Source organism: Sinocyclocheilus grahami, unplaced genomic scaffold (assembly GCF_001515645.1).
Source record: "Sinocyclocheilus grahami isolate Dianchi unplaced genomic scaffold, SAMN03320097.WGS_v1.1 scaffold190.1, whole genome shotgun sequence".
NCBI lineage: Eukaryota > Metazoa > Chordata > Actinopteri > Cypriniformes > Cyprinidae > Sinocyclocheilus > Sinocyclocheilus grahami.
The window spans coordinates 281,038-308,711 of record NW_015505369.1 but is presented as its reverse complement, the minus strand read 5'-3'; the positions used below and the strand labels follow the sequence as shown (position 1 = coordinate 308,711).

Below are 27,674 nucleotides of genomic sequence, written 5' to 3'. Positions count from 1 at the left end.
AAATATCTGTTGGCTTAAACTAAAGCTAAATTCCTTCTCAGTAGACGATGTTAGCATGCTGTACACTACTGTTCAAAATGTGTATGTGTTTGGTTAAAATGGTATGTTTTTAATGTCTTATGATCACCAAGGCTGCATTTATTTCATTAAACATATATAGTAAAACAGTGATATTGTGAAATATTTTTTACAATTTAAAATAACCGTTTTCTATTTGAATGTATTTTAAAATGTAATTTATTCCTGAGATGCAAAGCTGAATTTTCAGCATCATTCCTCCAGTCTTCAGTGTCACATGATCCTTCAGAAATCACTCTAATATGCTGATTTGCTGCTCAAGAAACGTTCTTATTATTATCAATGTTGAAAAATGCTGAAAGTTAAGAGAACAGCATGTTTTTTAAACAGAAATCTTTTGTAACATTATAAATGACCTTGCGGTGACTTTTAATCAATTTAAATGTGTCCTTGCTAAATAAACGTCGTTATTATTAATAATCATTTTTATTTATTTACAGTATTTTCATACTATAAACAATAAATATACAGACTTATGGTCATGTGATCGAATGTGTCATCTGCAAAAAAATAATTTATTCATTATTGAAACATCAGGATGTCACAAATAAAACCATTTGGAAGACCAACATTGCACAGCATTCAATACGGTCTGTATAGAAAATCAAATATTCTTAATTATATTGTACTCTTATTAACAGTATTCTGTCAGAAGCATATATGCATATTTGTTTTTAACAGCTGTGGCACACAAATTTAAAAAATAAATCATAAGACACTGTGTGCATGCGTGTCTGTTTTACTAACATAAAGCGCACAGATCTGCCTTTAGTTTGTGAAACGATGGTCGATTTCTCGGATCATACTGCCAGCACTGACACATGAGGGCATAGATTTCATCCGGACAGTTATTTGGCGCCGGCATACGATATCCTACAAACAAAAACAAGACTTATAAACAACACTGACATGGCAAAGAGGCAATAAACCTGGTTTATGCATGTGAAGTACCTCTCTCCACCTCGTCTCTGGTGTGTTGGTTACTCATGTTGTGCGGCACGGTATACGGTGTGACTCCTCTAGAGAACGTCTCCCACAACAGCACTCCGAAACTCCACACATCACTCTCTGTGGTGTATCGCCCTGATGAACCAACAGAGGACAGCATTGAGACACAAAACTCTCAGTCATGACCAGGCAACCATGCAGGCTAGATCAGGATACACACAGTCTCTCATATCTGATTTAGTTCTTGTTTAATGGATCGATCCATTGGCAGGATTGTCTACTACAGGGTTTCCCAAATGGGAGTTTGTGCAGGGGGTTTGGGAGTTAATGAAATGCTAATGATTAAATAACGCAATAAGCCCCGTGGTTTACAGTGAATTTATAACAGCTAAGGGGCGTTGCTAGGCACGACGAATCAAAATATAGCTTAGAGCGACTATCAAATCAAAGGCTACGATTAAACTACATACGTTTACAGCATTTCACCAGCATTCTGACAAAATAAAAGCTTGAAAATTTGAACATTTGAAATGGAAGAATTTGAGACTTTCAGTGTAAAGTAACATTTATAAAACGGATGGTTCCGGTCCTGGATTCTGATTGGTTGAGCCAAGTTCGAAGCTGTTGTAAATTACTCTACAAACACACACCTTTGTTTACATTTGTATGTTGCTCGGCAAACACTTTGTTGGAACCACAACCGTTTCTGAGGAACTACATGGTGTACCGGATGAATACTGTTTTTATTATCATTACACTTTATTTGCTGTGTTTTATTTAGTGAAACCTTACCACGTATATGGAATAACCGTTTTATAAAAGCAATAAGCCCCGTGAAGCCGTGGTTTACAGTGAATTTATAACAGCTAAGGGGGTTGTTAAACTAACTCTGCTTCGCGTCGTGCTTAACAACGCCCCTTAGCTGTTATAAAATCATTGTAAACCACGGCTTCACGGGGCTTATTGCTTTAAATTATTAGGCCTGTAATTATCAAATATGATTTTTTTTATTTTAAAGGAAATTTTTTATTTACAACAGTAAAATATTACATCTTAAAACAATAATGCTATTTTTATAACATTAATAATAATAATAATATAAATATCTAGCCCATGTAATAACAAAAATAATAAATGTTTTATTTGCAATCAAATGTTCAATAATATTTCAATATTTGAAATAATAATTATTATAATAACAATAATAATATTCATTATTATTATGGCTGTTTTCATAATTTAAAATGTTAATTTTAGTTTAATAATAATAATAATTATTATATATAAATAATTTTAAAATAAGAACAATCTGAAAACACACACACACACACACACACACACACACACACACACACACACACACACACACACACACACACAAATGCAGTATTTTATATTTACTTGCAGCAGCATGTCATGTGATCACTAACCAGAACCATGAACATGCAAATGTGACAGTAAATGATTGAAATATTAACTTAGGTACTACTGAGGGAACTTCAAGCAAATATTTTTTAGGTCTAACAGGTTCAGCTGACAAAAAAAAAAATGTTTAGGAATCCCTGGTCGAGTATTACCATAATTGAGGGCCTCTGGTGCCGTCCATTTGACTGGGATCTGCTTCATTCCCCCTGTAGCAGAATAAACACCGTCCTGCTCCTGACGAGACATACCGAAATCACTGATCTTCACCACGCTCTCCTCTCCTACGAGACAGTTACGCGCAGCCAGGTCTCTAAAGACAGGGACAATTAGAGAGATTTATAGTAGGCTGCCCTGAAATAAATGCAAAAAATAAATAAAGTCTAGGAATGACAGAGTGAGAAACAGAGGGTGCACTGGCTCTATAATCCTCTCTAGAGACACTGAAGTGTTCGACACAGCATGAGGGAAACTATCAGATGGAGCAATGAGGTTTCATTTCCTCTCAGCTCATTATCCCAAAATCTTCCCATCGGGCATTGCTCACAAACCGCTGATAAAGAGACTTAACCATAATAGTGAAATACCTAGAGTCTACTTATTTGATTCAATAAAACCCAGCTGTGAGCTCTTTATGACGTCTGCTAGAGCTTTATGGAGCCACTATAGTTTCTCAGCACTGATCCTAAGATCTTGTGCCATATATCACTAGATTTCGTTGTCTTTCTGTCCTTATTTCATTGTCAACCTCTCACCGATGAATGCACTTCTTGCTTTCCAGGTACGCCATGCCAGACGCCACATTCTCTGCCATCTTGATCAACATCTTGGTCTTCAGGTCGTGGCCCTCTGTGCGCAGAAAGGTTAGAAAGTCCCCTCCTGCCAGCAGAATACGCCACTTGTTTTTGCAGCATGAACATTTTTAAGGAATCATTCACTAAGTTACTTAATACATTTAAGTAATAAAAAATAATATGAATTTCATAATTAAATTAATAACAAAAATAATAACAATAAACAAACAAATAGGGTTCTTTATTAAAATTTCTAATTAAATAAATAAAAGAATTTTCCTTTGTTACTAAAAGGAATCCCTTTGCTAACTTTTCATAGTTAATTATAAATAAATCAACATTTTATTATTTCATCATTTTAATAATGTATAATTATTTTAATATTACACTTATTAAATAACTACATAATTCCTTTGTGACAAAATTCTAGGTAAATTATTATTTAAATACAATATAATAACAACAACAATAATAATCATGATAATTTTATTCATTATTTCATTTTCTACATAGGCTTCTTCAAGCAAATCTATCATATGGTTTATGGTGCTTTTTTGTCATTTTTGGAGTTTCATCATTTAAATAAAGATCTACTAACACTGCTACACTGTTAAACGTCTTTTGTGTTTCATGGAAGAAAGTCAGTTATACAGATTTGAAATGAAGTACATGTCAGATTTTTCTTTCTTTTTTTTTTTTTTAGAGCAGTTTGTTTAAATGATTTTTAATTCAAACTTAGATGTACCTTGCACCAGCTCCATGATGATATAAATTGGCTGTTTTTGTGTGCAGACGCCGATTAGCTTCACTATGTTTGGATGGTCATACTGCTTTAGGATCCTGGCATAGAAATGGAGAGATGTTTAGTTAAATGAGAGTGTTATGTGAGAGTATATGTAGAATATGTGTGTTATTAAGTGTCTATACAAACCTGGCCTCCATTAGGAACTTGTTCTTGTGTTCTGCAGGTAGATTCTCTCTGCAGGCTTTCACAGCGACTGGCGTATTTTCTGAATGCAGACGCCCACTGAACACCTCACCAAAGTTGCCCTGATAACATCCAAACATTACAATGAGCAACATTATGAACAAATAACTGGCTTAGCTGGTGAGTTCTTACTAATCTTTACTGACATCTCTTTATCAGTCTTTTTATATAACACAACGGATAGACGGCTTACCCGACCAATGCTCTGTCCAAGAATGACATCATCATGTTCCAAGACCCACTTGTCCTAAAAAAACACCCCGAAAAATGAATGCATCTCTGCAAGTGTACATCATAATAATGACTAGACAATCACAACAGTACTCGATCGATATTGCATTAATAGTCAATGCCCATACCGTATATAGAGAGCACTCCCTTAACAGAAATACAAATATGAACTTTTAACTATTACAAATATTAAAAGATGATCTTCTAAGTTCTATAATAGTCCTTTAGCCCTTCATTGTGGAAAAAAAGCTTCCTTTGTAACAAAAAGAAGTTAATTTATGAACTTCTTGTAGGTGGACTGTAAAGAATTATTATAAACAAACAAACAAACAAATATCATTGTAATGTAAAATAATAATAATAATAATAATAAACATTGGACCCAAGGGAGATTAACAAAACAATTTTTTCCAATTAATAATCTTGGCCAATATATATATATATATATCAGCCTTTCACTCCTCAGCAGTAGGATCTATATCGTAACCGTGAGACTGATTTGGGATCAATGATTAACCTTAAGGATGGGTCTCTTCAGCACAATGTTTGTCCTCTTTGTGACGGCTTGATGGGAGCTGATGAGGTGCTTTATTAGCAGTGGTACAGAGGTGAAACCTTCACCGTCAAGACGATACATACCCTAAACACACACATAAACATGCATATAAAGGCTTTAATCAAATAAATGACAATTAATCACTGCATGCATCATGTACTGGCAGCAGGGCCGTCACTAGTGGGGAGAAAAGTGGTGACGATTATAGGAGCCCACGGCGATTTCAACCGACTGCCCGAGGCCAGCATTAAAGGTGCAGCATGTAATATTGACAGCTAGCGGTTGAAATGGGTCAGTCCAAATTCAAAATATTGTTTCTCCTTCCCCCTCCTCCTCAGACTCGACGCTCATGCAGGTTGCCAGATTGAGGACAAACAAGGTCTTCAGGGGTCCTCTTGGATCCAAAAACTCGAGGTCCAACCCAAGCGGGTTTGGGTCCAAAACTTCAATAAGTGCCTCGGACACGAGTCGGGTTCATTATTAGTTGCCTCGAGTCTCAGCTAATTTAAAATAATAAATGGGCTTTTTCCAAATGGACCCGTTAAGACTTGATCCCTTTAACGTACTTGCATGCTAGTGTTAAGTGCATTTTTGAGAAACGCACGTAGAAAAAGAACATTGCTTGTAACCTCGGACACAGAAATCCATTTTATAGATATGAGATCCATCAGGAAAAGCCACACGCTTCATTACAGTGCATGTTCATGCAGGGCAGGGCTTTTTTTGTGCAGAATCTCTTCGCCGGAGATGAGGTAAATAGCATTGCAGGGCAGACAAAACTAGGGTTGGGTATCGTTTGAATTTTATCAATTCTGATTCCGATTCTGCTTATCGATTCCGATTCTTATCGATTCCCAGTTTCGATTCCAATGTGGTTAAAAAAAATTATTCAAACATTTAGATATCAAACATATTTATTCTGTGTCTCTTTTTGCAAAACAAAATAGAGCAGCAAAATAGAGCTGCACAATTCTGGATAAATTGAGTTTTTTAAAATTCATAAATTACATGTGATTTTTTTTTTTTTTTTTTTACAAAAATCACATGTAATTTATGAATGAATGATTCAATTACTCACTTAAGATTTACTTGTTTCACTATTGGATGAATACATTTTTTTAAAATTAATCTCTTGAATGAATGATTCAAAGACAAATACATTTTTAACAGCTCCTTTTCGCCACCTACTGGCATAACAACATAATCGATAAATCGTTATTTGAAACATCAAATTACTTTCAAAAGGTGATTTGCGCTATTTTAAATCACTACCTTACACATCAGTGTTTATATCCAAACTATAAACTTTTATCCCCGTACATACATATACATGACAGCTGAGTGAGAGTGATGGTCACACTGTTGTGATCGCACACATTAAAGGTTTAACAGCTGAATCGTTGTAATTTAGAAATAAGATCACATTGGTGTTTGAATCGTGTTCATGATCTTTAACGATCTGTTTAATCATTGTGCTTTGTCATGAAAATGACAAAATCTAGATCTAGAATCTATCTATTCTAAAATCTAGAATAACTGGCTGTAGGATTGTTTTTCGGAGAAACAAGTATGTGAATTTAGAATGTTTCCTAAATATCTGCAAACATATTATAGTATTTATATGCTTGCCTATCTTTTGCCTCTCTGATATCGGCATTACTGGTTCAGCTCTTTCCTGACTAATTTCCTACATCAGTGATAGAAAATATTATATCACCATACAAGGGTATAAATCTGCCACTGCTCCAGTTTCACAGGGTGTACCTCAAGGTTCAGTTCTTGGTCCACTTCTGTTTATCATTTATATATATCCACTTGGTGACATCATAAACAAACATGGACTTCAATTTCATTGCTATGCTGATGACATTCAAATTTACCTAACCACCAGCTCTGATAGGTCATCACTGCCTGACCAACTTACTGCATGTATCAGGGATATCTTGAATTTCCTTAAACTAAATAATAACAAAACTGAAATATTGATGATTGGCTCTGCTACCTCAGTCAAAAGGATGGACCTGTCCTTTGAAATTGACGGGGTTCATGTTAAGCCTTCTTCATCTATCCGTAATCTTGCTGTCTTATTTGACTCATCTCTATCTTTTGCCTCTCATATTTCTTGTTGTTAAAACCTTTTTTCCATCTTCGTAATATTGCACATCTTCGATCTTCTCTAACTCTAATGCATGAATTAAGATTTCAGCATCAGCTAATCACATCACGTCTGGATTTTTGCAATGCTCTATTTCTTGGTCTGCCTAAAAAAATGTATCACAAGGTTACAGTATGTTCAAAACTCAGCAGCAAGAGTTCTCACCTCCACCAGGCGTTCTGCTCACATTACTCCTCTACTGCATGATCTTCACTAGCTACCTGTGGCATCACGTATTCACTTTTAGATATTACTTCTAATATTTAAGGCATTAAACGGTCTTGCGCCTCCATATCTGTCTGACTTACTGTACTCCTACTCTCCTGCCCAGTCCCTCAGATCATCTGAGCTTGGTCTCTTGTCCATTCCTCGTTTTCGGCTGTCCACTGTAGGTGGTAAGTCATTTAGTCTTAATGTTCCTAAATTATGGAATTCGCTACCCCTTACACTTCGTAATATATCATCTTTGTCTACCTTCAAGACTCAGCTAAAAACTTATCTTTTTAATATGTATTTTGGATAATGTGGCTATATGTGGCCTTATGTGTTTGTGTTGTGTATGTGGGTGTGCAAATGTTTTGTACAGCACTATGAGAAGTGACCTTGAGCTATGGAAAGGTGCAATATAAATAAAACAACTACTTCTTCTTATGAACAGTCAAAAAATTACATACAGCACCTTTAAAGGCGCTCAGGACAGTTGACAGGCCACTGCTGGCCATGTCATATAAGCTTTTCATTTGCACGCGTTTTTAAGCCTTGCCAATTTAAACATTCAAGAGATTTTAAAGTTTAAGCAAAAGATTGTGAAAAAACCTCAACTGAGTACCGAGTTGTCTTTCGTGTCTCCTTGTGCTTGAACAAACAAATACACCGTGCCAATTTAAACCTTCAAGCGCAAAAAGACACAAAAGAGCTTAATTCAGTACCCACACATGTGTCCTGTGCCACTGTGTCGCGTCTCACAGCCTGTGAACACTGAATTGAGTTTTGAATCTTCTTGTGCTTGAATGGACAAATACATACAAAATTACGTTGAAATACCAGTCTTGGTGAGTATCCTCGAAAAACTGTTGGGTATGTCTTAAGTTCACATAAACAGTTGAGAAAGAATCTATGGCTCTGACTGGCACGAATATCACCTATAAAACACACTCACGTCTGTACTCTGAATGAGGAAGTGCCGGCACTGGCCGCCCCAGTGCACAGACAGCACGTATTCTTGTTTTCCCTGGCTTTCTCGAACCAGGAAGTCGCCATCATTCTTCAGCAGTTCCTGCACCTCCAGACGGGGGATGGCACCGTGATACCAGCTCTGCTGAGTCAACGGCTTCTCCACCTCGGGCACCGGCGTCAGGGCGGGGGGAACCTGGTGAGATGTATAAAACACACTACTCTACAGGAAGAAGTTGCAGATACAGCAATGAGCAGAAAGCAGGGAGGCGAGAGAGGAAGACTGCCACTAAAAAACACTAACCGTATACTTGGGCTTGAACAAGCTGCTGAGGTGAGTCACGATTACATCCATGTTGAGGAGCTTATGGTCTTTATCGCGCTCCTGCAAGAGAGAAACAATGAATAATACAATAGCATGACAAATACAACTGTAAAACCTCTATCTATCATAGTGTAGCATATATCATTTAGATTCTCTATGGGGTTCAGGTCTGGTGAGTTTGCTGGCTAGTCAAGCACACCAACACCATGGTCATTTAACCAACTTTTGGTGCTTTTGGCAGTGTGGGCAGGTGCCAAATCCTGCTGGAAAATGAAATCAGCATCTTCAAAAAGCTGGTCAGCAGAAGGAAGTATGAAGTGCTCCAAAATTTCTTGGTAAACGGGTGCAGTGACGTTGGTTTTCAAAAAACACAATGGACCAACACCAGCAGATGACATTGCACCCCAAATCATCACAGACTGAGGAAACTTAACACTGGACTTCAAGCAACTTGGGCTATGAGCTTCTCCACCCTTCCTTCAGACTCTAGGACTTTTCCAAATGAAATACAAAACTTGCTCTCATCTGAAAAGAGGACTTTGGACCAATGGGCAACAGTCCAGTTCTTCTTCTCCTTGGCCCAGGTAAGACGCCTCTGACGTTGTCTGTGGTTCAGGAGTGGCTTAACAAGAGGAATTCGACAACTGTAGCCAAATTCCTTGACACATCTGTGTGTGGTGGCTCTTGATGCCTTGACCCCAGCCTCAGTCCATTCCTCGTGAAGTTCACTCAAATTCTTGAATCGACTTTGCTTGACAATCCTCATAAGGCTCATAAGTTGGTTGTGCATCCTTTTCTTCCACACTTTTTCCTTCCACTCAACTTTCTGTTAACATGCTTGGATACAGCACTCTGTGAACAGCCAGCTTCTTTGGCAATGAATGTTTGTGGCTAACCCTCCTTGTGAAGGGTGTCAATGAGTGTCTTCTGGACAACTGTCAGATCAGCAGTCTTCCCCATGATTGTGTAGCCTAGTGAACCAAACTGAGAGACCATTTTGAAGGCTCAGGAAACCTTTGCAGGTGTTTTGAGTTGATTAGCTGATTGGCATGTCACCATATTCTAATTTGTTGAGATAGTGAATTGGTGGGTTTTTGTTAAATGTGAGCCAAAATCATCACAATTAAAAGAACCAAAGACTTAAACTACTTCAGTCTGTGTGCATTGAATTGATTTAATACACGAGTTTCACAATTTGAGTTGAATTACTGAAATAAATGAACTTTTCCACGACATTCTAATTTATTGAGATGCACCTGTATATATATATATATATATATATATATATGCTTATGAGGTTTTTATGTTTTTACAATGTCAATAAACCTTCTTGTACTTGAAATCATAGAAATTCACATATCTGAAAACATACAGTTAAACCGGGAGATCAGCTAAACAAACTGCCTTCAAAATGATTTACAGTGGAATCATGCCTCAGTCTTGTGATGCTCGAGAAACAACCATATTCAGAAAGGTCAACCAGCAGCATGCGAGGAGTGAGTACTGGTAGCTCAGAGTCAACAAGGTTGTGTAATTCTCACATTTCAAAATCAATGTAACAGCATGACTGGCTTAGATACTTTTACATTACATCTCTATGACACTGCATTTTACAGCTTTGAAGAAGCCACTTGATTCTTTACAGGGGCCATTTCATGTTTTTCATTTTATTTACAGTCCACTTATTTTACTATAAGTTATCATTAGGGGTTTGTGGTCATGTGTTGATATACAGTATTCCTCTGTTTGATGTCACAAAGTTGCTGATTTGTTTAAAAAATAGTCTCTTCTCACAGAAGAGGAAGTTCTGAAAGTTACAGTATATTTTCATACACCGTAACGATGAGCTTTTATTTCAAAATATAACATAACAATCGATTTCTCATGATCTTATTACTCCATCAACCTGCAAGTAAACATGTTTTAAAAGTCAGATATGTATTTTATATAGTACAGCTGCAGAGACTTTTCTTGTTTTGAAGAATGGAAAATCCCAGGTTTAGTCTAAGCTATTCTTAAACCTTTCCGACAAGTCAAGTACAACTGAAGAACGCATAGCAGGTGTAGGAAGAACTGAAGCTCTCAGGACAGATTTAATGAGATGAGAGTGGACTCACTGAGTTGCTGGACGTGACAGATATCCGATCATCATCCAGGCCTATAGGTGGAGCCTCCTTACTGCCCAGAGATTGAAGCTTATCGGCCAGAAGCCTCCGCTGGGCCTCCAGACGAGCTCGAGCTACCATGGACAGAACTACCTGCTGTCTGCTGTCCTCCACAGCATTACGCTTACTGAACTGATACACCCTAAAACAACAAAAGGAGGAGAACAAACTCACATTCATGTAAACAGTGGTGAGAATCTGGTGAAATCTGAATGCTCTTACTGATTCAAAATGATTTGATTAGATTCAGATAGATTCTGTTCTTTTTATTGCCACTGTGGAGGCACAAGAAGATTAATTAATATACACCAGAGGTCTCAAAGTTACATCAGTTTATGTGGCCACATCAGTAGAGTATCTAGAGTTTGATCATTAATGGGGCAAATGCCCCCCAATAAAATTTGCAAAAATAATTGATACAATTTTTTTTCAAAAAGAGCACCAAAGCAATAGTTATTGTTTGGTTGATTACAATAACAACTCCATATATCTATACCTTGAAATTCTGTTATAAAATGGTACATTTGATTAATTTTATTTTTAACTAGACTGTGAAAAATTCCAATATTCCAATTCTCAAATATGTGCAAGTACATGTATATTGTGACTTAAATATTTTTATAAAGATCATGTTAGTTGATAACCTATAGCGAATGATGGAGTCAGAGACTGTCAGATTTAAAACATGTAAATTCGTCCACTTCTTCCTAAAGACATAAAACTTTGTGGCCGGTCACTTTTGGCCAGACCTTTTTCGCAACATATATTTGACTATAATTTTATTGATTCTAATTTGTAACATTTTAAAAACATTCAATTCAGAATGCTTCCCTTAACCAATCAGAATGAAGCATTGCAAGGAGTCACAAGACCCAAGGCTTTACAGTCGTGGCCAAAAGTATTGGCAGTGAAATAAATTTTGTGTTTTGCAAAATTTGCTGCTTAAGCTGTTGTGGTGTTCATTCACATTGTTTCTAGAGTTATGTCACTGCCAATATTTGTAGAAACAATGCGAATGAACACCACAACAGCTTAAGTAGCAAATTTTGCAAAACAAAAAACGTATGTCACTGCCAATACTTTTGGCCACGACTGTATGCAGTATTACTTTATATGAAACTTTGATTTCATGTCTCAGCCACACATCAAAATGCACTTTTATTTTCCATTTCTGCTGTAAAATACACTGCAGTGATGGAAATCTGTTATTAAACATGATGGCGGTATGTTGCAGGGGTTAAAGTAGAGTATCTATAAGGTTTGAATCTACTTGGAGCAACACTTGAGCTATCTGGTTGTTCCAGAGGAAGTGAATGGTAAGTGACTTTGGATAAAAGCGTCTAAATGATTACTTGCCTAAAAAATATGTAGAAACTTCCTCTTAAAATCTACTTGGCATTTGAATAGCAAATCTGGAGCATGGGAGTTGAGTCGTGTAAGGAGAGAGCACAGGCTCACCTCTGGCCTGTGTTTGCCGAGCCCTCCTCATTCTGCAGATCCAGCTCCAGCTGGTTGACAGTGGCCTGCTGAGAACCAAGAGTATTAGCAAGACCCAGGAGCTCCTCCTCCACAGCGGTAAGCCTTGGAGAAGAGAAAAAATGAGAAGCCGTGAGAGTGCAAAATGCGTTGTGGTGCAATAGAAGATGCTAAGGGCCAGCAAAACTGAGATACACAATATGTGAGGAAATATGAGTGTGAATCGTATTTGTGTACAAACTTACCCAGTTGCTAAACAACTGTACAGTAGGGATGCTCATATTGACCGTTTAACCCTTAACCGAAAGTAAGAATTTTGTCTGATTAATACTATCAGTTAAACGGTTTAAAAGGTTTTAAAATATTTTTTTCCAAGTTTTTTTTTCAATGTTTTTATTTATTTATTTATTCATGGAGGCATGTCGATACATGCAACCACACGTGCCTACAGACATGTTTTGCTGCGCAAGCACCTCCACTTTCACTTAACTGAAGTAATAAAGGCAACACAGTGGCAAAAGTCAAGTGGTTAAGTGGTTATCAGAGAGTGAATGTATTCAAATTCTGAATGGGTTATAGCCTAGAAAGCACGCAAAGAGCTGTTATATTCACTGAAGCTCTATACTACTGCACAATTATCTCTTATTTACATTGTGTGTACATTTTGTTTGTTCGAATGAGAGGATTTGCGAGTGTGCACAACTCAGAAATACTGAACAAAACTCCTGCTTTATGAGCGCTGAGTGGATTCTAACGTAAACACCTCTGATTGACCATTGCGTTCATGAAATCAACAGATATGTCTGTGATTGGCTACAATGCTCAACACTGCAGAAACCAGTGTTTTCTGCCGTGGAACAGGCTGCGCTCCAGACTATGCCACATAGCGTCTACATATTAATTTTTTTAAATAAATACTACACAAGTTGTGCACTGCGGTAGACCTGCTATTTATTTTTATGCCTGACGAAAAACATGCGGTTCTTCAAAGCGCATCTAAGGATTCAGTGTGTGTTTTCGTTTTGTCATCTCAATTTGTTAATTATTTAAGTGAAAAAATATTTAGTGTTGGCCTATTGATTTTATTGTTTTTATTTATATTATTTTATTCGTTTTTTCTTTGTTCTCAGAAGCGCTCCAGGTGCGGATAATTCAGATAAGTGTGAATTCAGGTTATGTTGTTGCTCTTTTGTTGTGTATCCTACTGTTTACGCATGTTAAAATAAACCCCTGGGGGAAAAAATATATATACATTTAGTATTTTTTTTTAAAAATATGGACACTCGTCCATTCTATTATTTATACTCATTTACTTATTTATAATTATTTATATTATTTATATTTATTAAATACTAATTTAATATTCTAATCTTATCAGTTAATGGTTAATGTTCGGATAACGAGCGGCGGTTTTAACCAAAATGTAGTATGTGTGCATTTACTGTACACTACTGTTTGGGATTGGTAAGATTTTTTAAATGTTTTTGAAATAAATCTCACTGAGGAAAGCACACCAAGGCTGCATATATTTGATCAAAAATACAGTAAAAACAGAACAAATTTGAAATATTATTACAAGTTAAAAATACTGTTTTCTATATTAATATGTTTTAAAATGTAATTTATTTCTATGATGTAAAGCTGAATTTTCAGCATCATTACTCCAGTCTTCAGTGTCACATGATTCTTCACAAATCATTCTAATATGCTGATTTGCTGCTCAAGAAACATTTATTATTATCAAAGTTAAAAACAGCTGTGCTGACTAATATTTTTTTATTCGTTTTTTTTTTCTAATATAATTTTTTTTTGTAAGAATGTAAAAGTCTTTGTCACTTTTGATCAATTTAATGCATCCTTTCTGAATAAAAGTATTAATTTATTTAAAAAGATACCAAACTTTTAAATGTCAGTGTATAACATTAGGTTTGTGTTTCCTACATGAACACATGTGAATTACTAAAAACGTGTTAATAGTTTTGAAGAAAACATGTTTAACACATTTTGCAGCTTGTTACTCTGATAGTGTTGAAAAAAAAAAAAACTGTTGTAGAAATCAGCATAATGGGTTGGGATGTTGTTCTTAGAGAATGAATTGTAGTGTGCAAGTAATTGAAAAAATGAATTATCTGGTTCCTAATTAGCTCAAGACGATGCCTTACGGCCAACACACACAAAAACAAATAATGAACCAAAAAGCAAACAAGCTATGGAAAAATACTCATTCTCTACCCTCTAAAAACACATGACAAAAAAGAAATGTTCATATGATGGTTTCATAAGCAATAACAAGGCTTCCGAGAGTTATGATTTCACTTCTACATTTCTGACATTTTTGCTTTCACTGGTGCCACTATGCTGTACAGCGGTGTGCAGAAAGAAGAAACAACTCACCGATGCTGGATTCCCTCTACTGTGAGCTCATTGAGCTGCAGATCTTCAGGCTTCAGACCTTCAGCGTCCTCCAACAAACTGCTGTCAAACTCCACACATGCAGGAACCTCTCCTCTTGACCTGCACATACACATACATACTGTACATGTGCATGCAGAGAGACATGGACAAGACAGAAGCCTGACAATCTAGTCAAGGTACTGTAACATAAAAGGGCATTTGCAAGCCCATGCATAATACCAAACAGAATATCTATTAGGAAGAAATCCAGGACGGGACTTGATTTTATCCATCATGATTTGATTGGTTGCTATGATGTTATTAGTTATATTACATTGCGCACATGGCTTGAGTTATGTCCAAGGGGTTAAGATTTGAAGAGTTGTTGGGCTACATTAATATTCAGGAAACACATTTTCATTCTCTGTTGACAGACATTCACGCACAATTGTGACAATTTATTTCAAGCAACAAACAAATAATATTTATTCACAAACTATTTATTAATTAATTAATTCATGCATATACATAATTATATGCAAATATTTCATTATATTATAGTAGATGTTTGACCAGTGACCATTTATTTTTGGAGGACTCCAAAAAAATATCAAAAATCATCAAAATCAAATGATCAAAAAAATAATTTGAAATGGACTTATGGATAAATGGATTTATTATCTGTCGCAGGTTTTCACTTTACAGCTCATGCACCAGCAGGGTAGTTACTAATGAAAGGGCAAGAGATTGTGAGCAAGTCTGACCTCAAATGTTCGACCTCAACACATTTTCATTCTTTAATGACAGACATTGGGATAAAATATATTTTGCAAGTAACACACAAAGTAACATTTATTTATTTGCAATTTTTATTACAGTAGATGTTTTGCCTCTTAAAGGAACACTCCACTATTTTTGAAAATAGGCTCATTTTCCAACTCCCCTAGAGTTAAACAGCTGAGTTTTACCGTTTTCGAATCCATTCAGCCGATCTCTGGGTCTGGCGGTAGCACTTTTAGCTGTAGCTTAGCATAGATCAGATTAGATGAATCTGAAAATAGTCCCCAGCACACTCCCTGTGCAAGCAGGTGGTCAGGTTAGTTATGATGGCGGAAGTTAGCCTATTTTCAGGCGCTGCGTAATATCATTGCGCCTGCTGCACCCGTGGTAAGGCAGTAAAGTTCCTTGATTATTACGCTGGAATGAGAGTATAGTTCCTAGCCATATCGGCCTAGAAAATCGCAACTTTACATTTTCCGACGGTCTTAGAACACGATGTAATTACAGCAGAGTCAAGTTTTAAATAGGAAAAATATAGAAACTCTTTGGTCATTTTTGAGCGAGATGCTAACGGTCTAATCAGATTCAATGATCTATGCTAAGCTACAGCTAAAAGTGCTACCGCCAGACCCGGAGATCGGCTGAATGGATTCGAAAACGGTAAAACTCAGCTGTTTAACTCTAGGGGAGTCGGAAAATGAGCCTATTTTCAAAAATAGTGGAGTGTTCCTTTAAAAGCTTGAATCTGAATGTGCCAGCAGGATAGTTGCTATTCTAGGGCCATCTTTTATGAAAGTAAACAGGGTTCATTTGATTTCATGTTGATTTTATGAGATGAGAATAAGTTACACAGAGGCTAAACAAGCAAGTTAGTAAACATCCTTTGCTCCTCTGGTCCTGGATCCTATTTCATTCAACAAAAACTGGGAGCAAAAGGGAAAGGTACTGTATATACCTGTTCTGCTGGATGAAGTTCTCGTACTCTGTCTGTGGCTGGATGGCTTTCAGGGAATTGGCCATTTCAGCGTGAACACTGACCACCTCATCATGAAGCAAACTAGACAGATCGAAATACTCCTGCAGAATCTCCTTCCTAAGAAAACAACATGCCACATGTGTTTCCATACACAGGACACAACAGACCTACTTCTTCTTTTTTCTAACTGTATAAGTTTCGTCTATGTACAATTCATGTGAGAAGTGAACAGGATGACATATCGTCCATTCAAAAAGCATAAGTCATTGTGGGGAAAATTGTCAGCTCTTAATATAAAGCAATGAGTAATCACCTAGCAACCGCCTAGAAAGAACCATAATTTAGAAACAGTAAAAATGTATTTGATTTGATACTACGGTTGAGATTAATTTAAGAAAATGAAGGTCTTACTTGATATTACCTACCACTGTCATCATAAATAGAAATAAATCCATGTTAACTGAACGCATGTTAACTACTATGATTTCACAGTATATGTTTATAGTGTTGATGTTATTAATGTTGACTCACAGAATAAGCACCATTTCCTCCTGCAGCGTCTGCAGCGCTCCCAGCAGGGCCGGCTGGCTTTGGCCATAGTGGAGTTGGTGATGCACCTGCGCAGCCTTCACCGACAGCACATATTCATTGTGGTGCTCTTGCAGTTTCAGAGTGGCTTTGATGTAGCGTTCCTTCGCTTTCCCACGTTCTTTGTCTATACAAAAGACCATCCACAAACACACATGAACATCTAGAAGAAAGGTGATGTACAGCTGTGCACACACACACACACACATATATATCTCATGTCTGTTTTGTATTTTTGTTCAGTTATATAGTCCTCAAGTTTCTATTATCTTTGTCTAGCTTTGTTCTATGTAACCCACTGTTTGGTGAGTTGTTTCATGTTCATGCCAAATCAAGTCTCTGTTTATCTTGTATTTGTTCATGTTTTGTATTCAAATTCATAAATAAACTGCACATGGGTTCAGTGGACTGTATGTTACAATATAATGTTCATATAATTGCTATAAAATAATAAAATACTCACACTACAGTTCAAACTGACCACACACTAAGTTTGTGGTCAGTTAGATTTAATTTTTTTTATTAATACTTTTATTCAGCAAGGATGCATTAAATGGATCAAATGTGACAATAAAGACATTTATAATGTTACACAAGATTTCTATTTCAAATAAATGCTGTTATTTAGAATTTTCTATTCATCAAAGACATCTAATTTCAACACTGATAGTAGAAGTAGTAATAATAATAAATGTGTCTTGAGCAGCAAGTCAGCATATTAGAATGATTTCTGAAGGATCGTGTGACACTGAAGACTGGAGGAATGATGCTGAAAATTCCGCTTTGGAGTCACAGGGATAAATAATTTTTTTAAACATTAAAACATAAAATAGAAAAGTCGAAGGATCGTGTGACACTGAAAACTGGAGGAATGATGCTGAAAATTCCGCTTTGGAGTCACAGGGATAAATAATTTTTTTAAACATTAAAACATAAAATAGAAAAGTCAAAAAATGTACAATATTACTGTATTTACTCTATTTTTGAAACAAATAAATGCAGCCTTGGTGTGCATAAAAGCCATCCCACTGACGACAAACTTTTGAACAGCAGTGTAGTTCTCAAGTGCTATATTTACTCATTTAAATTTAAATCAGCAAGCCATCAAACCACTGAACTCCCCCATACATCGTGCTTTAAAAGCTTTAAAACAATTTGCTTATCCTATCAAAATGAGATAAAATTGTACCCATCATTTGCAGTGTACACGGAAGCTCATTTCAATAATGCCTTCCCCAGTGCAAGTATACAGTATCCGTAATTAACTTCATATTCCTATCTGTTGTCTGTGTATGAATATTATATTTACTGTTGTATTCATTTTGGCCCATCTAAGTGCTGCAAAAACAGCTCTGCTGAGCATTCACACTATGCTCACTGGAGAAACCACATTGATTTGTTCTTGTTTCCTCTGTAAGAGGAAACTTTGTTACATCTTTGTGACCGAGAAAACACATGTCTTAGTCTAAAGACCTTTTTTCCACTCTTGGCCAAGTAGACAAATGCCTTGTTTACATAATATCTTAAAACCGTTCAGTGTTTAAACATTAAACAGTTCCTTTATCTGTTCAGCACAAAGTACACAATTCACAGTCAAAATGAAAGAAGAGTGGCCAAGCACTTTAGAGAACAATGCAGCAGCGAGTGATCTTACCTTTGCTTGCTTCCTGGTATTTTCTTTTGGCCTGGGTCGTGTCTCGTACTAGCTGTCTGTAACTGGACTTGAGTCGGTCCAGCTCAGTTTGGGTGACCTAACCTTCCACAACAGGACAAAAAAATCTATCAAAATCCAGACTGGTGCATTAAAGTGAGTCACATGTGTCATGTGCAATCAAAGGCATGTAAAGGACGAGGAGTAAAAACTCATTGCTGACAATCAATTCAACATGTTACTAACCAGCTTTAGATATGAGGCTGAATGTGTGTGATATTCAGCTAATAATAGTTTTAAAAGCCTTATTGGAAATAGTAATTTATTTGTTGCAGTAGTAACTTCCTATATCTGTGAATGCAGGCTGTGCATTCAATCAAACTACTGGATTTTGGTGCAAATTCATGCATTACTGAGTAGAAGCCAAATCAGACAAAAATGCAAGCTATACTGTGACCAAAATGGACAGGTTGCCTGACAAAACTACTGAATGTGAAATAAATTGATCATGTTGGGTCGCCACTTAATGTCCGATATAAAATCTGGTTCCTGAAGTAAACAGTTTCAACTGAAACTTCTAGCGTAAACAAACTGACAGACACACAGAGTTTTGTTGCTGATGAAGCTGATAAGATTCACAAGTGCTCTAGAAAGTTATTTTTTCTACTTCCTGATGTTTGTTAGTGTATATGTTTGCAGCGTTAAACCATTCGAGAATTCACAGAAACCATCTGAAGATCAACCGGCAACTTGTGCTTCAGTTATAACTTCATAAACTCAAAGCAGCAGAGAGCGGCAATGCAGAAACCACTGCTATTCTTATTAAACAAATAAAATAAGCACAAAAATAAGCTGCTTGATGGCTTACCACTATCTAATATTAGATTGTGCCAAACATCTAAACACACTCACAAAACCAAATATGAGATCATTATAGATGTTCTGATAAAAACTTGAGTGATGCCTGCGTGAAAAGATCGCAGATACAATGCTAGGATGACGATTTCTATTTCAAATTAATTAATTAATTAATTCTTCTAAAATGCTGTTGTTTTGAACTTTGAATTCATTAAAGAATGCAAAAAAATATAAATAAAAATGTATCATGATTGCCACAAAAATACTAAACAGCACAACTGTTTTTAACATTGACGATAATATGAAATGTTTCTTGGGCAGCAAATCAGCATATTAGAATGATTTCTGAAGGATCATGTGACACTGAAGACTGGAGGAATGATGCTGAAAATTCAGCTTTGCATCACAGGAATAAATTACATTTTAAAATATATTAGTTATTTTAAATTGTAATAATATTTCACAATATTAAGTTTTTACTGTATTTTTTGATCAAATAAATGTAGTCTTGATAAGCATAAGAGACTGTTTAAAAAATGTATAAATAAATAAATCTTACCAACCCCAAACTTCTAAACAGTAGTGTATATGCAAATAAAAGCACATGTCATTCACACACATATTTCCTCATTTAATGTGTAACGTAATATTGCTGGCTCTCAGCATAGTGACTAACTTCTAATGCATTACAACTTGAACGGTAGTGTATATATATAAAAAACTTGCTAATGAAAATTTGTCATGGTAAATAAGTATGTTTGTAGTGTTGCGAAAGACCTTCAGTTTGAGATACACTCTTAAAAATGGTCTTAAAAAAGGTTACAAAAGGGAGGTTTTGCAGTGATTCCATAAAATAACCACTTTTGGTTCCTCAAAGAACCTTCAGTTTTTAAAAGAACCATTTTTTCATAGTGCAAAGAACATTTTATAACATTTTATAAGCTAAAAAAAGGTTTTCCACTACACAAAACATTTTGTGGGATGAAAAGATTTCATTGATGTTAACCATCGATGACAATATGGAACCTTTATTGTTAAGAATGTAATGTGTAACGGTATAAGAGTGATGGACGTGTGGCGCTGACCCTGCACAGCTCCTGGTTGAGAAGGTTCCACTGTTCCCCGTAAGCCTTCCTCAGCTGCTGCTTGTCCCGGATGAGGAGGGTGAGTTTGCTGAGGGGTCCCACCATCAGATCCTCCGAGTGCTTGCGTATGATACGACTGAGGCTCTCCGTCTGACTGACCAGGACATTCCACGACTGTGAGAGCCAGAAAATGAATGACGTTTTAGGATTTGAAAATGTGAATGCAGGATTATATTTTATTTTGGTGCATGTATCTCTCAAGTGAAAAAAGACATTTTGAATGTTTTCAATTTGCATCCTCAAAGAAAATAAAACCATTTTAGGCCTGTTCATGCCCTATACTCAATTAGTGGCTCTAGCATTATTGCAGAGCTTTTCAATTATTACAGTGCAATTTCCCATAACAGAGACATGGCACTTTCTATGCCTTTAGGTGTTAACATCATGTGGAAAGTAAGGATTCAGACTCAGTACTTGAGAGCATTTTAGCATGGATATATCATCTAAATGCAGTAAAATCTCCAATATAAATTGGAATCAATCATTGACAATTCCAAAAACAAGCCTTCTGAAACTTTATACTCGCTAAGGAGATACTGTACTTCCAACCTTATTGAACTGGCTGATGTAGTCAAGACTTCCTCCGGGCTGAGATCCTTCCAGCTTCTCAACAATGGCTGACATCTGATGCAGCTGAACGGAGAACTCGCGATCGCTCTTGACCCTCTGCGTCATCCACTTCTTCATAACCTCCATCAAACGCAGCTCAGAGTCTTGTAGTTTTATTAGGGCGGCGTGACCCTGAGGGCACCACAGGTCCTCCGCGAAACCCATACCTGCAGCACGCTACAACAGCAGAGGTGTGTGAAAAAGTGTTTTTATGGGCCATCATGTAGTCAAAAATAATAACTAATAGTCAAAATTCCCTACATTGTGTATGTGTCACAAGCAGTACGCTGGTCAAAGATACTTGATAGTCAGGTCAATGAGAAACACCATAAACCAAGATCTACAGAAAGAGGAAGAATTTTTAAAGGGTTAGTTCACCCAAAAATGAAAATTCTGTCATTAATTACTCACCCCTGTGTTGTTCGAAACCCGTAAGACCTTCGTTCATCTTCGGAACGCAATTTAAGATATTTCTGATGAAATATGAGCGCTCTCTGACCCTCCCATAGACAGCAAGGTAACTACCACGTTCAAGGTATAAAAAAGTACCAAGATGATCGACAAAGTAGTCCGTGTGACATCAGTGGTTCAACTGTAAAGTTCCGAAGCTACGAGAATACTTTTTTGCGCAAAGAAAACAAAAATAACGACTTTATTCCACATTTTCGTCTCTACTGCGTCACTTGTGGAACGCCACACTCTCGCGTCATGGTACTGTCGTGAACGCGCGTCCAAAGTGACGCAGAATAAAGTCGTTATTTTTGTTTTCATCACCAAAAATATCTTAAATTGTGTTCCGAGGATGAACGAAGGTCTTACAGGTTTGGAACAACACGAGGGTGAGTAATTAATGACAGAATTTTCATTTTTGGGTGAACTAACCCTTTAAAATACTTTAAATGCACATATCATCATCATAACATTATTGAACCCTTTTGTGTGCCTGTTGCAAAAAAGAATTGCAATAAACGTGGGAGTTTTCAGAAGCTTTCATTTCCTCACAGGCAATTTAGGACAAGAAAGGGATGTTGTCTATACTGACCACTTCCCATATCGCAACGGCATATCAAATGTGAAAGTTTATTTAATAGTGAACAGCTCAGTCATCAGGAAATATTCTGAAATGCAAAAAAAGTTAATGATTTACAAAGCACAAGATCTACTTTGTGTAAAGCAGTAAGGAAAATACAGTGATCTTGTTCCAAAAAAAAAAAAGATTTTCCATCTCTGCCGTTTTAATCACTATACTTGACCAAGCTATCCCTGTTGAAAAAAACAGCATATGCTGGTTAGGTATGTTTTGACGCTGGGATGCTGGTTTATGCTGGTCCTTTGCTGGTTTAAGATGGTCCTTTTGCTGGTTTATGCTGGTCCTTTTGCTGGTTTATGCTGGTCATGTGCTGGCAAAGGACCAGCATAAACCAGCAAAAGGACCAGCTTAAACCAGCAAAGGACCAGTTTAGACCAGCATAGACCAGCAAAGGACCAGCATAGACCAGCAAAGGACCAGCTTAGACCAGCAAAGGACCAGTTTAGACCAGCAAAGGACCAGCATAAACCAGCAAAGGACCAGCTTAAACCAGCTTAAACCAGCAAAGGACCAGCTTAAACCAGCATCCCAGCGTCAAAACATACCTAACCAGCATATGCTGTTTTTTTCAACAGGGATTAGAACTAAACTAGCTATTATCTATGTATAATTACTTATTAATAGGTACACAAACAACCAAAAGTGTGCGTATATATATGTACTTTACTATTTTCTTAAACCAAAAAGTAACTCATCATATTAATTTCCACATGAACTAACTATTTTACAAGCCGTTTTTATTTGTGTAGGCCTACTGTATTTACCCATTATAAGACAGAAATGAACAAGGTCACATTCGGTTTAATAAAGATTCAAAAATATAACCCAGACGTATGACTTGTTTATTGTCTGAAGGCGCTGGCGTTGTGACGTCACAGAAGGTTTCTTCTACATGTCAGTCAATGGTTCCAACAACTACATTATATCTCTTATAATGATTAATCGCATTCTAAAACTAATAAAACAGGCATTCGTAAATAGATCGACTATGTAAAACCAGAACTCCGAATATTCTATTGTCGACACTTGAAATGGTGTAAATCCTCACCTCAGGTGCGTCTGGCGCAGCGAAACGTACCTGTCAGGACGACCGGAGCACGCACCTCTCCATTACAACAAAGCGACGAGAGAGAAGAGCGCGTCGAAACCGTAAATACCGGGGACAGCGAGACAAGCGAGGCCACAGACGAGCTCTTGAGATGACAGCAGCGGCGAAAGAGCTGAAACCAGGAAGACAGTCCTGCAGGCAGGACGCAGAATCACTGCATTCAACAGGATTAAACCGAGAACGCACGGCAACACCTGCTCTATACAGATATACAGTCTTCTATGAATTCACATATACATTTACATTTATAATAAGTTACAATTATTTTAATATTACAAATATTAAGTATAAATAATACAACATTAAAAGCATGTTAAACATGAAAGTAGACATGCAATAATTCACAAACATAATTAAGAAGCTTTTATATATATATATATATATGTTGCATTGGGACAATATGCCCTGCAGTAGGGTATACCGTCACAAAAGTCCAATGAGTTCAATGATCTGTATGGTTTCTCTCTCTCTCTCTGCAAGGTATGTGCATATACAGGCAACGTGAATAAGAAATGCTCACATAGAAGTCAGGATATAAATGATCTAACTGTCATGATTTAATATTTTGGACAGTGATGATTCATTTAGGTTTTTTTTTTTTTTCAGTGAGCACGTTTTTGGGGATTACACACATTTTGTGATGTAATGTTGTACAAACTGAGGGAAGTCGTCTGGACGTCCATATTTTTTTGTTACAAAACAGGCAATGGCTAAAATATTTAGTTCTCCTTTCATTTTTTCGAGTCACATTTTAAACTGGTCGAGTCAGTCGAACCAAGTCAGCACATGGTTTCTCAATCAAATACATCCTTTATGTAGCGTAGACAAATCTCCTTTTTGAAGTCAATGCACGCAACACTTCAACCTCAACAGTCAACAGGGTGCTAGACCTTTTTAGAAAAACAGTTCCAAGTAGAAACCTTTCAAAAGTGTCATGTACCTTTGTCAAGAACATCTCAACATCTAAAACTTTAAAATCAATCCTAAATATAACTGGAAGCCAGTGTAAGGACCTGAGGACTGGTGTAATATGCTCAGATATTCTGGTTCTAGTCAGAATTCTGGCTGCAGCGTTCTGGATGAGCTGCAGCTGTCTAATGGTCTTCTTGGGAAGGCCGGTGAGGAGACCATTACAATAGTCCACCCTGCTGGTGATAAAGGCATGAACAAGTTTCTCCAAGTCTTGACTGGAAACAAAACATCTAATTCTTTAAATGTTTTTGAGATGATAGTATGCTGATTTAGTTACTGCTTTGACATGATTACTGAAACTAGCAAAGGACCAGCATAAACCAGCAAAGGACCAGCTTAGACCAGCTTGGACCAGCTTGGACCAGCAAAGGACCAGCTTAAACCAGCTTAAACCAGCAAAGGACCAGCTTAAACCAGCATCCCAGCGTCAAAACATACCTAACCAGCATATGCTGTTTTTTTCAACAGGGATTAGAACTAAACTAGCTATTATCTATGTATAATTACTTATTAATAGGTACACAAACAACCAAAAGTGTGCGTATATGTGTAGCGAAACGTACCTGTCAGGACGACCGGAGCACGCACCTCTCCATTACAACAAAGCGACGAGAGAGAAGAGCGCGTCGAAACCGTAAATACCGGATAGAACTAAACTAGCTATTATCTATGTATAATTACTTATTAATAGGTACACAAACAACCAAAAGTGTGCGTATATATATGTGCTTTACTATTTTCTTAAACCAAAAAGTAACTCATCATATTAATTTCCATATGAACTAACTATTTTACAAGCCGTTTTTATTTGTGTAGGCCTACTGTATTTACCCATTATAAGACAGAAATGAACAAGGTCACATTCGGTTTAATAAAGATTCAAAAATATAACCCAGACGTATGACTTGTTTATTGTCTGAAGGCGCTGGCGTTGTGACGTCACAGAAGGTTTCTTCTACATGTCAGTCAATGGTTCCAACAACTACATTATATCTCTTATAATGATTAATCGCATTCTAAAACTAATAAAACAGGCATTCGTAAATAGATCGACTATGTAAAACCAGAACTCCGAATATTCTATTGTCGACACTTGAAATGGTGTAAATCCTCACCTCAGGTGCGTCTGGCGCAGCGAAACGTACCTGTCAGGACGACCGGAGCACGCACCTCTCCATTACAACAAAGCGACGAGAGAGAAGAGCGCGTCGAAACCGTAAATACCGGGGACAGCGAGACAAGCGAGGCCACAGACGAGCTCTTGAGATGACAGCAGCGGCGAAAGAGCTGAAACCAGGAAGACAGTCCTGCAGGCAGGACGCAGAATCACTGCATTCAACAGGATTAAACCGAGAACGCACGGCAACACCTGCTCTATACAGATATACAGTCTTCTATGAATTCACATATACATTTACATTTATAATAAGTTACAATTATTTTAATATTACAAATATTAAGTATAAATAATACAACATTAAAAGCATGTTAAACATGAAAGTAGACATGCAATAATTCACAAACATAATTAAGAAGCTTTTATATATATATATATATATGTTGCATTGGGACAATATGCCCTGCAGTAGGGTATACCGTCACAAAAGTCCAATGAGTTCAATGATCTGTATGGTTTCTCTCTCTCTCTCTGCAAGGTATGTGCATATACAGGCAACGTGAATAAGAAATGCTCACATAGAAGTCAGGATATAAATGATCTAACTGTCATGATTTAATATTTTGGACAGTGATGATTCATTTAGGTTTTTTTTTTTTTTCAGTGAGCACGTTTTTGGGGATTACACACATTTTGTGATGTAATGTTGTACAAACTGAGGGAAGTCGTCTGGACGTCCATATTTTTTTGTTACAAAACAGGCAATGGCTAAAATATTTAGTTCTCCTTTCATTTTTTCGAGTCACATTTTAAACTGGTCGAGTCAGTCGAACCAAGTCAGCACATGGTTTCTCAATCAAATACATCCTTTATGTAGCGTAGACAAATCTCCTTTTTGAAGTCAATGCACGCAACACTTCAACCTCAACAGTCAACAGGGTGCTAGACCTTTTTAGAAAAACAGTTCCAAGTAGAAACCTTTCAAAAGTGTCATGTACCTTTGTCAAGAACATCTCAACATCTAAAAACAACAACAACAAAAAAACCTACTAAAGCTTTCAGCATGGCTGTGGACTATAAGATTTGATCTGACCTACAGGAAATACAAGAAAGAGTTCACAAAGGAAAATGCTGAAGTTTGCATAGATCTTTATTTTTTTTGTATAATCTATAATTCGCATATTGACATCAATTAAATAAAAAAAAAAGTTAAAAAAAAAAGAGCAAAATAATCTTTAAATTACATGTAAATGACAATGCACCATTGATAGTACAAAAATAGGCCTTATTTTTATATAGTTGTCCCGTCTCAGGTAGTCAAACAAATGATTGGTGTTTTCTACTTGGGGATCTACATGCATCAGTTGACTCTTCAAATAAAGGTGAAAATAATCCTATGATTCCAGAAGGTTATCACTTGAGCCTGAACACACACACACATGCACACACACACGCGCACACACACGCGCACACACACACAAGCCCTTAAAGCGCAATGCAATAATCGCACCATCAGGGTGAAAACCTATTGTGTGTGGCCTTTGCAAAAACTACAGCCACGACACGAGTTTAGACCACAACCACTAAAATGTCATTCAACAGCCACTCAAAGCATTTTTATTAACGTGTATGGCCAAATCAATTATCTAATTCAAAACCGAAGCTAATCCAATTTTCATCCTGTGCTCCTTGGTCATGCCTTCACACTTTTTAAGGCTTTCATCATCACTGCAGGGGGAAGAACAGCTATTTTACAGTTTAGCGCAGGGGTCTCCAAACTCGGTCCTGGAGGGCCGGTGTCCTTCAGAGTTTAGCTCCAACTTGCCTCAACACACCTGCCTGGAAGTTTCTAGTATGCCTAGTAAGATCTTGATTAGCTGGTTCAGGTGTTTTTAATTAGGGTTGGAGCTAAACACTGCAAGACACCGGCCCTCCAGGCCCAAGTTTGGAGACCCCTTTAGCTAAACAAAAGTGTAGAGAAATGAATAGTATTAAAAATAGAAAGAAGATTCAACTCCGTGTGTATGTGTGCGTGTATATATATATATATATATATATATATATATATATATACA

At 36.8% G+C, this 27,674-nt stretch overlaps 1 protein-coding gene across 4 annotated transcripts; it reads right to left on the bottom strand.

The window, feature by feature from the left end:
- Positions 1-567: 567 nt before the first annotated feature.
- LOC107594730 (tyrosine-protein kinase Fes/Fps-like) lies at positions 568-23,723 on the bottom strand. 4 transcript variants are annotated; one of them, XM_016284894.1, is made up of 20 exons: positions 23,481-23,723; positions 21,574-21,652; positions 21,253-21,489; positions 20,644-20,817; positions 18,704-18,800; positions 16,993-17,176; positions 16,441-16,578; positions 14,706-14,825; positions 12,294-12,416; positions 10,788-10,977; positions 8,650-8,730; positions 8,332-8,568; positions 4,979-5,101; positions 4,424-4,477; positions 4,174-4,292; positions 3,988-4,082; positions 3,204-3,327; positions 2,604-2,761; positions 1,030-1,161; positions 568-951 (listed from the first exon to the last, which is right to left on the bottom strand). In XM_016284894.1, the coding sequence occupies exons 3-20, from the start codon at positions 21,475-21,477 to the stop codon at positions 821-823; spliced, it is 2,505 nt and encodes an 834-aa protein (XP_016140380.1). In that variant the 5' UTR covers positions 21,478-21,489; positions 21,574-21,652; positions 23,481-23,723; the 3' UTR covers positions 568-820. The 4 variants fall into 4 exon arrangements, with proteins under 4 accessions (XP_016140380.1, XP_016140383.1, XP_016140382.1 ...); XM_016284897.1 differs by having other exon boundaries at positions 3,204-3,297; XM_016284896.1 differs by having other exon boundaries at positions 8,332-8,541.
- Between the last annotated feature and the right edge of the window lie 3,951 nt (positions 23,724-27,674).

Bases quoted from the DNA above. Each gene is read 5' to 3' on its own strand.
- LOC107594730 (XM_016284894.1), bottom strand. From the start codon at position 21,477: ATGGGTTTCGCGGAGGACCTGTGGTGCCCTCAGGGTCACGCCGCCCTA. The intron at 20,818-21,252 runs GTTGGAAGTACA...TGGCTCTCACAG, and splicing joins ACATCAGCCAGTTCAATAAG to TCGTGGAATGTCCTGGTCAG. The intron at 1,162-2,603 runs GTAATACTCGAC...TTGGTTCATCAG, and splicing joins ACCAGAGGCCCTCAATTATG to GGCGATACACCACAGAGAGT.